The sequence below is a fragment of the Lycium ferocissimum genome, chromosome 10 (assembly GCF_029784015.1).
Source record: "Lycium ferocissimum isolate CSIRO_LF1 chromosome 10, AGI_CSIRO_Lferr_CH_V1, whole genome shotgun sequence".
Lineage (NCBI taxonomy): Eukaryota > Viridiplantae > Streptophyta > Magnoliopsida > Solanales > Solanaceae > Lycium > Lycium ferocissimum.
The window spans coordinates 9,678,181-9,691,776 of record NC_081351.1 but is presented as its reverse complement, the minus strand read 5'-3'; the positions used below and the strand labels follow the sequence as shown (position 1 = coordinate 9,691,776).

Below are 13,596 nucleotides of genomic sequence, written 5' to 3'. Positions count from 1 at the left end.
TTTTTTAAAAGAAAAAGTTTTGAAAAGTTTTTTCTTATTTTGGTTTTCTACAACACCCCACCCCACCGCACCCAACACCCCCTCCAAAAAACAATTACTTTTTTAAAAAAAATTGAAACAATTTTCTTTTTTGATTTTCTACACCCTTACCCCATCTACTTCATATTTAATTTTACGTTTATAAATTTTTTATAAAAATGAAAAGTTTGCATGGTTAAATTTGGTGTGAGGTGGGTGGTGGGGGAGGGTTGTAGTTGGGTGGTGGGGGTGGGTGGTGGTGAGGGATAGTGGATGGTGGTGGGGTGAATAAGAAATTTTTTTTCCGTTTTTTATAAACGTAAAATAAAATATATGAAATAGAAAATTTGGGAGGGGTGGGGTGGGTGGGATGATTGGATGGAGCGATGGTGTGGGGTGGTGATGTGGGGTAAAGCTGGGTGAAGATGAAGTGCGTTGGAGGGTGGGTGGTGGTAGTGGAGTGGGTGTGGGTGTGGGTGTGGTATGGAGTGGTGGGTTTGATAGGGCATGAGTGATATTTTTTTAAAAATATTTTTTACTAATTAACCGAACATAACAAAATAAGTAAAAAATTAACTTATTCGGAGCTTTTCTGAGAAACCTCTGAATAAGCAAAAAAGGAAAAGAAAAGAGCAACAAAGTAGTAAATCGTAAAAGGGCAGATGACATTAAATGCATTTCCTTGCTCGAAAACCCTCTTAAAATCACAATGATGCTCGCATTCGCAGAACCGAAGGAGCAAAAAACTTGTTCATCTGTTGTCTATCTCGCTGCCAAGGGATTCAGCCGTTAGTACTCCTCCTCAAGGCAAGATCCTTTTGCTCTAACTTTTTTATTCCTTTGAAGACTTCCTGTTCCTCCCTTTTTTTTTCGTCTTTGAGTTTCACATTGTCCGTGCAGTTGTTTTTGCAGATTTTTGTCAAGCGAGGGGGAATTAATCAAGCATTTTGGGGTCAGACTCAGACATGGTTGATTGTAAGATAGACGATAACAAAGAAACCCTGCCAGAAATGGCTGGTAAGGACGACACAAATGGAACTGAGTCAACAAAGGACGACAACTTGGTGACTGCTGGAAAGGAGCTGTTTAAAGACGTCGGTAAGGGTGAGTCCCCCATACTTGATTCTAAGAGTCTTCAAGACGACAAGGTTTTCCTCAAATCTCCCACCAAAGCTGAAGGTGAATCTCAAGGCCCCGGTGGCTGTAGGGACAGTACTAATCTTGATTCTGCTGAACAACTGGACTCCATAGTCCAGAATGAGAGTCCAGTGGAAGTTAGACCTGAGGATGAAGAACCTATTAAACCGAAAGATGGGGTGACTTGGGGGGAGTTGAGTGGAGTCCATCCGGCAACTCAACTGGAATCATGTATGGTACATGTTACTGGAACAGAGGAACTAAAAATTGGAGTGAAGAGGTGTTGCTCACTCTTAAGCAATAAAGAAATGGAAGAGAACCCGAAGCGAGGAGCAATTCTGACGGAGGCATTAATGGAAAATGAAATGGAGGAGGGATTGGATGATGTGCTGAAAGTGACAGAGATGCTATCAGCCGATAAGACTAAGGATGCATTGCTAAAGCCCGAGTTGGACGTGGAACATGATATTGATGTGAAAACACCTGCCAAGACCTTTCTACTGGATGCAAATCCCATCGGGGAAGATGAGTCTGGAACAGAAGAAGAGCAAGCTGCGTTTATGAAAGAGCTAGAAACTTTCCACAAAGAAAGGTGCTTGGAGTTCAAGGCCCCACGGTTCTATGGAGAGCCATTAAATTGTCTCAAGTTAGTCATGCACGTCCTTCCTAATTTCACCTATTTACTTTGCTTGATTTTGTTGAACTTGGCCTAATTATTTTTGTTAATGTTTGTCAGGTTGTGGAGAGCAGTGATCAGACTTGGTGGTTATGAGCAGGTCTGTGTAGAGTTTAAATGCGCTGATGTAGTGTTACCATGGTTATCAACAAACTTGTGTAACTTTTAAGAGTGAAAGTAGTAAAATTTGGGTGAAAAGAAGTGCCTTGGATTGAAAAAGGTCTGCTATGGCTAATGGCTAGGGTTTAGGTAAGGGGCTGGGAAAGATTAACTTCACTAGTCTTTCTTAGAAATAGGGAAACGGTTATGAGAAACTGAAGACAGAGGACAAGAAAAAGAATAAGTTCTAGTGGTCTCTTGTCCCCAGGCCTTCGGTCTAGTGGTAATAGTACCGCTTTTGATATGTGCGTTCGGTGCACATTACGGGTTCGAACCCTGCCACCAACAAAAGCTTGGTATTTAAATGGAAAAGGGTAGGGCCAGCTCATTATCCACCGAGTTTAGGACCGTGCACCACTGATCCTTGTGGACTTTTCCGTTATAAAAAAAAAAAAGAGTTCGAGCCGTCTCGTCGAGTTTCCCTCCTCCCTTTGTCCTAGGTGAGTGGTTTTAAAAAGAAAACCAAGGTTTCACCACCTCTGTGAAGAATGTATACAGTGACCTAAAGAGCATACTAAACATGCTCATACTCTTACATAAGAATAATCCCACAGCAAAATAGAAAAGTGGGCAGATTAGGTTCAGTTTGTGCTGGAATAGTGGGGAAAATGGTGGAATTGATGGTCTTGATAGGAACACCAAGTCCTGCAGTTTTGATGAAATATAGTATACCTAAGTCAGAGGAATAAAAACTCTAGCATTCAGACCTACACTTCCTCAAGAATAAACATTCAAGATAAGGCTGGATAAGCGCCAAAGAAGTGAGAAAAGCTTCTTAAACTAATCCCTAGGAAATTCACCTTAGTAAATTGGACTTAGTTTTCATACTGGGCTCATTATTGAGCAAAGAGGGAGCTGCCTACATTAATCCAAGCCGCTTGCTTTGTATCAAAGTAGCAACGATATTCATTCTTGCTTCTCTACATTTTACTCAGGGACTTGAGCCAGTTATTATTGGGAGTGGTTTTCTTTACCTCCGTGCTGTAAGGATTTAAGCCTCTTTCAGGATATGCACTTGACGTTTGTTTAGCGGATTAGTGAACTGGAGGAAACTTCTGTTTTTTGATGTATTGATACCTTCTGCTTGGCTTTTAATACAACTTTCTTTTCTTATTAAAGAGCCTTACTTTCTTGCTCATGTGTACCATCTAAGTTTAAAAAGGGCAGCCCAGTGCACACTCCCGTTATGCGTGGGGTCCGGGGAAGGGCCGGACCACAAGGGTCTATTGTACGCAGGCATTTCGAGAAGAGGTTGTTTTCACGGCTCAAAAAATAACTTAACCAGTTACGCCAAGGCTCCCCTTCGTTTCTTAGGAATGCAACACGAGGACTTCCCGGGGGTCACCCATCCTAGTACTACTCTCGCCCAAGCAACTTACTATAATTCTAGAAACTTATTAGAGTTAGAAGGAGAGGCTACAAGAACTTTATCTTTGTTCTGCATAGAGCTTTCTATCACTAGAACTCTTTAAAGCAGTTACAGTTAGGTTGTCTATTTTGTCTCTTCTGTTTCGTTTATAGCTTAACAAAATTCATGGTTGCCTTGTAATGGAGTGTACAATCCTATACTCATAGGTTATTTCCTATTCGTGGTCTTGCAGGTAACATCATGCAAGCTATGGCGACAAGTAGGAGAATCGTTCAAACCCCCTAAGTAAGGACAAACTCATATCTGTGATTTGCCTCATACTTCATTTGCTGTAAATTTATTTTGCTAAGAAACATTGTCTGTGAGTGTCTACTTATTGCAAAGAAAGGAGGAAAAACAATGTTTTGGAGTATAATTACTTGATTATTCCCTCAAGCATGCTGGAATTTAAATAGTGCTTACAAGTAATTTGAAAAGTTAATGCCCTTTTTGTTAATAATATTCTTACTTAATGCCCTTTTTGTTAATAATATTCTTACTTCATCAAAAAAAAAAAAAAGAAAAGAAAAAGTAATTTGAAAAAAAGGATTATGTAATTCCTATTCCTAATTACACATTTAAAAAAGAAGAATAAAAAAAAAAACCAAAAAAACAAGGAGTCTAAATCTTTCTGTATCTTCAAGGTACGGATACTTGCCATATTTATGGATTATTAACATTTTCAACACACTATTTCTCTGAAAAAACATTTTAACACTCTCCCTCGAGTTAGAGTGCTTAAGGTATATACCTTGTAAATTTTCATATATAAAAATTACGAGGTATGACTTTTTGCCATATTTTCAATCTTGCCATATTTTCAAACTTTTGACATTTTTATTTTCTTGCAAGTTGGAGAATACGTGTTGTACGCTCCTAACTTGCCCCAAATGTACCCAATTTTGGACCAATCGAGTGATTTTGTAAGCATATTCGGTAATTGATCATTCTAGTGAACAAAATCTATAGCAATGCACTTTGATTCAATCTTCTGTTCATAGTTGAACATATAGGTGATACAGTGTGAGATCATCTCAGCGAGTGAAGTGTACACCATTCAACAATTGACGGAGGTTCTTATTTGTACATTGGGTTCCTTCTACCAATGCGACTCACAATAATAGTTCTCTATGGAATTCAGTCATTGTGAGGGTTATAAAAAAATTAAGCAGGTGGCTGAAGAGATCGGAGATTCCATGGAAAAGGTCAGCGACACTGCAGGGATTTTCTGCGAGACTTGAGCGAGGAGCTAAGGGAATATCATTTGCTCAAGCGATATGCAGGTGACAGTGACAAAACAAAGAATCAGAAACCTAAAGGTGTTAATAAATGCTTTACTTGAGATGAAGATGAAGTGTTGTGGGGAAGAGTATTTATTGAATTTGGGATGGCGAGCCGATGACATCACCTGCTGTATGTGTAGATCTGTGGAGGAGTATTATGAAAGAGTAGGAGGACTTCTGTTGAAACATCAAGTGTAAAGTAGGTAGTGGAGAGTGGAAAAGGATGCGAATTACCTACCAGGCTATGATCCATAGTGAAACATGTTAGGAGTAGCTTGGATGATGCCAAAGCTATTGAAGAGATGTTTACTATGATCGAAATTAAGGAGGAGATGAAGAAGGAAGAAATGAAAGACAATGTGAGAAGTAGTTTGCCTGGCAGTCATATAGACAACACAGGAGGGAGGAGTAAGAGAGCGTACGAAAGAGTATGAATTTCTTTACTTGTATAAAGAAAGAGTAGAAAATTTTATGGTTTTTTTGTGCATTTGGAACATTTATATGCTACTCATCTGACTCTTTATAGAAAATCCCGCTTTCTGATGAAATTCTTACATTTTAGTATAAATCTTGTATGCGGGATTTCCCCATTAAATCAAATAAAATATTTACTTAAAACATTGTATTTGAGTCTAATGAGCTCTTATAATGTTCCTAGCTTGTTCCAAGCTGGGCTAATATAACCAAATAAAATAAACGAGTTGTCCAGCTTACTCTCTTGAATATTATTTCTAAGGGTGAACTTATAACATTATGATTTTATATTTGTTACGTTAGTACTTAATGTAACTTATTTTTGAATTACAACTTCAAAATAAGTAGGTGATGAAATGATTCATGTTCACGCCATTAGCATTTGTTTCTTTCTGATTCTAATTTCTTATCTAGTTCTCTCCTGCATGACATTAGAAGTTTCTTTAGTAGTTGGTGTTTCTTAAAAATGGAATTGACTTGATCATTTATTGTGTTCAAACTTGTGCAGGACTTGTACTACTGTCTCTTGGACATTCCGATGTTTTTATGAGAAGGTCAACCTAAACTTGTTTCCTTAGAAATGTTATTTCTCTTGAAATGTAGTTGCTGGATTTCTCTTTGTTTTTATAGTGTGTTTGTTGCTTTGCGGTGCTTGAGATTTACGGTGAACCCAAGCTTCTGTGTGAGGGGAAAACTACTGTTGTTCATGGATGTCATTAAACCATCATATTCCGTCTGTCCCATTTCATGTTACCCACTTTCCTTTTTAGTCTTCCCCAAAAAGAATGACACCTTTCTATATTTATAAATAATTTAAAATTAAACTTTTAATTTTTATCCTTTACAATCATAAAAAATGTTTTCGACTAAAAGTTTCAAAAGTCTTTCTTTCTTTCTTCAACTCCTTGTGCCGTCAAATACCGTCACATAAATTAGGATGGAGGTAGTATTTCATAATTCCACAAAACCTTTATTTTGCCAATGTGGGCTTCTTATGCAGGTTCATAGATACTTATAACACTTTTCAATATCTGTTTCCACTTTAACTTCTCCACAACCTACTACTGGTTTTCTTTGTTTCCCGTCAAATGCTTTTTTTGACAAAGGTAACAGAGTTATATATCATTAGCACAAAGGCAGTGTTACCAAAAATGATATAAAAACAGACAATTCATCTTAATCTCCTGGATATTACTGCCTATATCTTCAAAAATCTTGAGTTTCAACCAAACACAAGCTGGGACTGCACTCCACCATTTCTTCTGTTTTATGGCTTCACAGTTGTTCCAACAAGCTAGAAACTCTCCTGTTGATTTAGGCATCGTCTTTATGTTCAAAAATAATTTCTGGAGTCATAGTACTTTTCAGCAAAATCTGAGTATTCTCTCTTCCACCTGTGCCTCTATCTCTATTATGTCCAACGGGTTGTGATGAATACATGAGGAACCTGATAAAGAAGATCCCATATTTAATCATGTTTCTCAAAAGTATTGGTCCCGTTAATTGGTCGCATTGTATCGGTATTGAGAAGTGTCTTAAGAGTTAAAAGTTTCTTTGTAGCTATATATTTTATTTTACCTTACTGCATTTAGCCTGATGAGCTGTGACCTTTTGCAGGCCCTACTGGAATATGAAAAGCACAAAATGCGTAGTGGTGAGCTTCCTTTCACTGATGCTGCTTTTGCAGAACCCACTAGTGCTGGAATCCAGGTATTTCCTGTGTATCCATCTTTGCAAGATGTTATTAATCCATGAATACATTTTTCTTTTCTCTTTTCTTGGAGTTCGTGGGGGTTGGGGGGGGGGGGGGACCTTTCTTTAGTGAAAGAAAAACATTTGAATAATAATTGGTCTGGTAAAGACAGAGGTCAGGTGACTTTATAAGTACATAGTTATTGTCATCAAATTTTTTCTGGTCGATGTGTGTGTTTAATTGAACTATTCCCTTTTCAGTATCTAGCTATGGTTTTGATAATTTGAAGATGGAAAGAATAGTATTTAAAATGAAAAAATAAGTTTTTTGTTAATTTGGGAATTATTTTGCGCAGTCTACTGCACAAATTGCCGTGCTTAATGGTTTGTTATACATCAGCCATTGCAGAACTCTTCTGTGCAATCTAGCTTTCATTGGATTAGGAGATGCAACTCTAATTATGTGCTTGAGAATTGTGTGAAGTCCTACTGCTATCTTTTTCGTTTCCTCAGTTTATACCAAATTCTTCTCATTTAAGGTGTAATGGCCGACAATTATTTTTCTCTTTCCCTAAATCCATTGCATAGTTTTTCACTTATTTGAAAATATCAAACAATGCCCTTAGCTCATCTTGTAGTCATTACCCATCACAAGATCTTTTGACCCTAAGCTTCCTCCCGTTTTTGCCTCCTTACCTCAAAAAAGAAAAACTTCCTGCCTTTGCTGCCATTGATCTTTAACCCACAGTATTTGAACCCAGAAGGGTCTTATTTTATTGTCCGTCTCACCTCATGGATTTCTGTTTCAGCTTTATGCTTTGGGATGATTTATCAAGTGTTGTTTGTATGCATTTGTTGATTAGATAGTTGAAAGTCATTTACTCAAATACACAATTATTGTTTTCTATGTATAACTAAAGTATATTTGAATTCTATACCTATCAAAAAAAAAAAAAAAGAATATTTGAATTCTATAGGTTGGGATCCTAGAAAACAATGATAAGATGTAGGTGCATTTAGTCTTAGTTGCTGCATCCACTGTCATAACGGAGCTAAGGCCCTCCTTGAACAGGAAACTAATTGTAGTGACACTTCTAGATTGCGATAAAAAGAAAATAGCATGTAGAATCACAATAATACAAACTATGAGAAATGATTATTATAACTTGTTCTTGCAGGGGCATCAACCCTTTGGATCAGGTCGAGCAAGAAGAGATGCTGCAGCTCGAGCCATGCAAGGTTGGCATTCTCAACGTCTTCTTGGTAATGGTGAGGTCGGAGATCCTATCATTAAGGTTTGTGAAGATGTTTACTAATTTATTCCCCAAGACAATAGCAAATGGGTCATCTCCAAAATGTTGCTTTAATTTCTAGCTTTTCCTTTCCTTTTGGCAGGAGAAGAACTCAGTATCTTTGCCAAAGCGTGAAAAGCAACTTAAAAGCATTGGTATCATTTGTTACCTAATCCTTTTACAGAAACAATCTTAGTAGGGACCTTTAATTTCTTCCACTGAGCTCCCTTTCTCAATTAAGGTTTGAAGCGGAAAAAGCCTTCTCCCATGGAGCATGCTGCCAAAGTTACCGGCGTGAAAGTATCAAAACCGCAGTTAAGATTCTTGGTTTTTTCTAGATTCTTAATGGACTCTTTGCTTACACGTAAAATCCAGGTCACTTTCATAAATGAAACGCAGATTACTAGTTTGCATGCACATTTTAATATTCTTGTGAACAATTCTTTCTGTGAAAGGCACAGATATTTACATTTAAGTGTGGAATTATCCTTGTTTTCTTGGTTTATTGATATTTTTCTGAGTACAGCCTCGTTTCTAATTGGCATGCACTTTATGGTACTATCCTGGAATTTGTTTAATTTCCATATAAATAATTTCATCCAGTTACTGCTCTTGTTCTGGAAGCATCTCTAAGTTCCGGAAGGACTAATTTAAACCCCTTTACATCCCCAAATTTGCAGTTTGGAGACAATGGTGGTGGATATTGGCCCTCCTGCTGACTGGGTGAAGATCAATGTGCAGAAAACTGTACGTTTCTCTTTCTCCACAGGCATGAATCGATTTTAAATGCAGTGTTATATTTTCTCCACGGGGATCATCTTGCAATGTTAAATTATCTGTGCAGAAGGATTGCTATGAAGTCTATGCTTTAGTTCCTGGCCTTTTGCGTGAAGAGGTAAATCCTGACATTGTTGTTTCTCCTGCACTATGAACTGGGGAAGCTGTACATGATAGCCGTTGGATATAATTTGAACATAATGTATGTAAGCTTAGGCCATAACTTCTTATTATACTTTATCTAGACATACCATATAAGAGCGAAGTCTATCTTTTAAATGCTTACCACTGCTTACTACTTTCAGTGGTCCCCAATTAGGATTCTTATGCATCCTGTGTTCTTTGTGTCAACACTGAACTGGACTATCTCCAAAATATTTTTGGGCTGGTCAGTTGATTGATCGACTAATCTCCTAGTTTGTAATGGTTATTCTTATCATTGCTGATGCAAAAGTAGACAATTGCAGTCTGCCGTGATCGGAAAGATATCTTTTCTGGTTGTGTTCTGATTTTCAGCAGCTGTCATTCAAAGCATAATACCAAATAGTCTTTTCTTTCCTTGTTATAACACCTCTGGGTGTATTTAAAAAATTTGTCAGGTTCGTGTGCAGTCTGATCCTGCTGGACGCTTGGTTATTTCTGGCCAACCTGAACAGCTGGACAATCCTTGGGGTGTTGCTCCATTCAAAAAGGTCTTTTCTCTACACTTTCGAGCCATCGATGTTATCTGATGAACCATAAGAAATAATATCATCTGTGAATTACTTGATAAAAAAAAAAAAATCATCTGTGAATTACTTAACAAATTTACGACTGATGTTTAAGTGTTGCTTTGTGGCGATAAAGTGTGTCCCTTTTTAACTGGCCGCAGCACTTCTAGTAACATATTCCTTATGTTGAGGGAAGAAAGAATCTTTGATGTTACGATTAAACAGACTTATAATCATTCTTCTCACCATATATCCAATAAAGAAAGTGAAACAAAAGAAACTGCTTGAATATTCTGGTACCAAGTTTTCTTTATTTATGATGCCAACTGTTTTCAAAAATTATTTTATTCTTATCTCATTCAATGAATTGAAGAGAATAGGGAAGAGAAACTAGAAGTTTGAGAATGCATGAGGACTTGGTGTCTCAGCCCTTGTGTAATTATACTGTATAAGCCTTATCTACAATCATTGTTAATTCCATTGACTGGATCTCCTAATTACATTGATAATGGGACCCATTCTGAATCCAACTGATATTATACAATTATGTACTTATTTAAAAGGGAAAAGGGTCATATTTACCCCTCTACTATGTGAAAAGGATCACATTTACCCTCCGTTAAAATATCGGTACAAATATACCCCCTACGTTATACAAGTGGTTCAAATATACCCTCTTCCGTTAAGTTGTCCAAGGTGGACGTTTACTCCCACGTGGCATTGAAATTTTGGTGAGGTGGACGCCACGTGGCATGCCACCTCACAGCCCCAACCTCTTTACACCAACCCCCCCCCCCCCCCCCCCCCACCCCCCCCGTGCCCCAAACCAAACCCCACATCTTCTTCCACCATTACTGTCACCACCAACACGATAACACCACCATAACTGAGCGGAGGTGGAGATGGTGTATAAAACTGAAAATGGTGGTGGTCACTTGCAAATACTGTTGGGTACTTGGCTCTTGCATCTCAGGTTCTTTTCGTGATTCTGCTCTCTCTCTCTTAATTTTATTTGGCCATTTTGATTTACCACCCAACTTAATGGATTTTTTAAAAATTATTTCCCCTCTGTTGTAATTCTTTGTATCCCAAGACTATGTAATGTTCAATTTATGAACAAAAGATTTTACTTTTAACCACCAGAAACTCTAAATCTTTGAAGCATCCTTCATTCCAGTGCAGTCAGCTTTAGTGTCAAATTCCAAAATGAGATTCTAATTAGAAAGAAAAAGAATATCCGAAATCCATAACGAATCATAACTAGAGATGAATCCTTGTTGTTAGAACAGAGTTAGTGATTATGTTCTCAATACGTCTGGGGAGGTTGAATTTTGTTTCATTTTCTTGAAGGGCAAAACAACAAATTAAATTTTGACGGTCTTGAGACCTCTGTGATTTGTGCAACGTAAAATTGTACAGCTTCAACTAAAGCTGACTGATAAATCGTTTTCGGAGAGATTTGTGGCTGTGTGAAACAGTGAAAGGGAAGACGGTTAAAATGGTGATGTTCTTGATGGTTGCAATGGTGGTGGAGGGGGAGGAGGTGTTAATGGTGGAAGAAGAAGTGGTTTTGTGGGGGAGTGGGGGGGGGGGTAAAGAGGTTGGGGCTGTGAGGTGGCATGCCACGTGGCGTCCACCTCATCAAAATTTCAATGCCACGTGGGAGTAAACGTCCACCTTGGACAACTTAACGGAAGAGGGGTATATTTGAACCACTTGTATAACGTCGGGGGTATATTTGTACCGATACTATAATGGAGGGTAAATGTGATCCTTTTCACATAGTAGAGGGGTAAATATGACCCTTTGCCCTATTTTAAATGTTGTTAGAGGGATTAGGAAGTCACATCCTCTAACAAGTGATTGCATTAATTACATGCCAGGATTTCTTGTTCTATACCACTTATATACTGGGAATTTTCCTGCCACATCAATAAACTTATACTTTTCTAAAAAGGTCTATTTGGTGTCACCCGTCTACAGTTCTAGTGAACTTCTCTTTAGAACTGTTCACTCTATTACAAGAGAAAGGAGAAACGGGAAAAACAGTTGGAGAAGTTATGTTTGTCTTTAACATTTATTATCTGCATTCAATTGCTAGTCCAACATACTAAAACTAGGAGTTTGTTTTCCAGGTAGTCAGCTTACCTTCAAGAATTGATCCTCACCAGACCTCTGCTGTGGTTACCCTGCATGGGCAGCTCTTTGTGCGTGTACCATTTGAACAATCAAATATGTAGGCTGAGGCGAGCGGCCTCCTACATTATCAGATGGAACCCCGGGGTTGTTTTGGGAAATGGAGGTGTTGAATTCACGCGTGATATTGAATTTGGCTTGATAGTGCAAGTTGTGCCTTAGTGCTAGGTAAGTGTTAGGTTTTATAGTTTGCTCAAGACAGAGATGTATTTAGATAGTAGAAGCTGTCATGCCATTTCCTCTAATCCATCTCCTATGCTACCTCAATCCCACAATCTGTTAATTTTTGTACAAAATCTTGCCATATCGTCAGCACCTTGAGTATGAGAGATCTTTCTGAACCTCGAACCATCTGCCCTCATTCATTTGACGATAGCTGCTGTTCCAGCTTCCAGATTGCATAGTTTTTAAAATACAAAATGCTTTCACAGAGAATTTATTATTGAAAAAATCTCCATGTCATTGCAATGGTGATGCAACAGCATAGGTGTTCCCTTAAGGCTTGGAACAAGAGTTGTCGATGAATCCAGTCTTGTTTTATTCGTAGAAAGTGCAGTAGTAACTGGTAATAGAATTTCTCCAACTTCCAAATCCTGATCCTCAAACGATGTAGGAACAAGTATAATCCCCGGAATATCCAATGAATGAAGAAACAAAGGATTCAACGAAAACAAGAACAGAAGAAAAAAAGAAATGAAAGAATATTATGAGAGATTATAGAAGAAAAACCAAAAGTTCGATATCCTAGATGTAAGATTCGAGGTAAAAGCTGAACAATCAACGTGTTACTCCATTGTTTTGATTTATCACGTATCTCTTTGCTGTGGTCACATGTTGATGATCGAGTCAAGAGTACGAAAGTATCTGGATAGGTGAATCTACAAACGACTTTTCTGATTCGAGGAAAAAACTTAACAATCAACAGTGTTACTCCATAGGTTTTGATTTATCACATATTATATCTGTGCTCTGGCAACATGTGAAATGGTGATGATGAAGTCAAGAATATGAAAGTATCTGAGGAGGAGAACATGCAAATGGCTTTTCTGATTCGAGGAAAAAGCTGAACCGTAAACAGTGTTACTCCATAGCTTTGATTTATCACGTCTCTTTGCTTTGGCAACATGTGAAATGGTGATGATCGAGTCAAGAATACGAAAGTATCTGGAGAAGGAGATATATAAACGACTTTTCTTCTCTAATTTTAACCTTTTCTTTATTTACGGAGGAGGGATTGCAAGGTGAGAATCATCACTAATAAGGTTAAAATTCAAGTAGCCACCAATATGACCGAACTTGTGTACAAGACTGAAGCATCACCAACACAAGTCATAAATACCATTACGCGCTTCAGAGGAAAAAACTCATTTTATGTAACGATCAATTTGGTGTGATTGTGCCGTTACCTTATTTTTTTTCATCATTGCCTTTGCTTATTATCTAATTATCCTATTTAATACTATAATAGCTTTTAGCCCTACATTTCTTGTAGGTTTATCCTTCAAATTGTTGTTGATGTGTGGCATTATGTAACAACAAGAAACAATACAACTTATTGAAATACAATACACAATAACGATACGTAATAATCATCCAAACAAAGTGTTAGGAAAAGCTTTGAAACCTTCAAGCGTACGTATCATTTTAAACATGGTGAAACTTCGGAAACCTAACATAATAAGCTCTCACGACGTGATTTTTATATTTTTAGGTTCTGAAGCATTTTGTTTTTCTTATCATTCAATTGATTTTAATTTTATTTTGCAAACATGCT

General features: G+C 37.7%; 1 protein-coding gene across 2 annotated transcripts; it reads left to right on the top strand.

The window, feature by feature from the left end:
- The first annotated feature begins 671 nt into the window (after nt 1–671).
- On the top strand, nt 672–12,170 carry LOC132032395 (AT-rich interactive domain-containing protein 6-like). 2 transcript variants are annotated; one of them, XM_059422012.1, is made up of 13 exons: nt 672–806; nt 931–1,801; nt 1,892–1,931; nt 3,592–3,644; nt 5,664–5,709; nt 6,773–6,865; nt 8,026–8,142; nt 8,243–8,294; nt 8,381–8,453; nt 8,820–8,886; nt 8,984–9,034; nt 9,516–9,608; nt 11,762–12,170. In XM_059422012.1, the coding sequence occupies exons 2-13, from the start codon at nt 984–986 to the stop codon at nt 11,864–11,866; spliced, it is 1,608 nt and encodes a 535-aa protein (XP_059277995.1). In that variant the 5' UTR covers nt 672–806; nt 931–983; the 3' UTR covers nt 11,867–12,170. The 2 variants fall into 2 exon arrangements, with proteins under 2 accessions (XP_059277995.1, XP_059277996.1); XM_059422013.1 differs by lacking the exon at nt 672–806 and having other exon boundaries at nt 984–1,801; nt 9,528–9,608.
- The last annotated feature ends 1,426 nt before the right edge of the window (nt 12,171–13,596 follow it).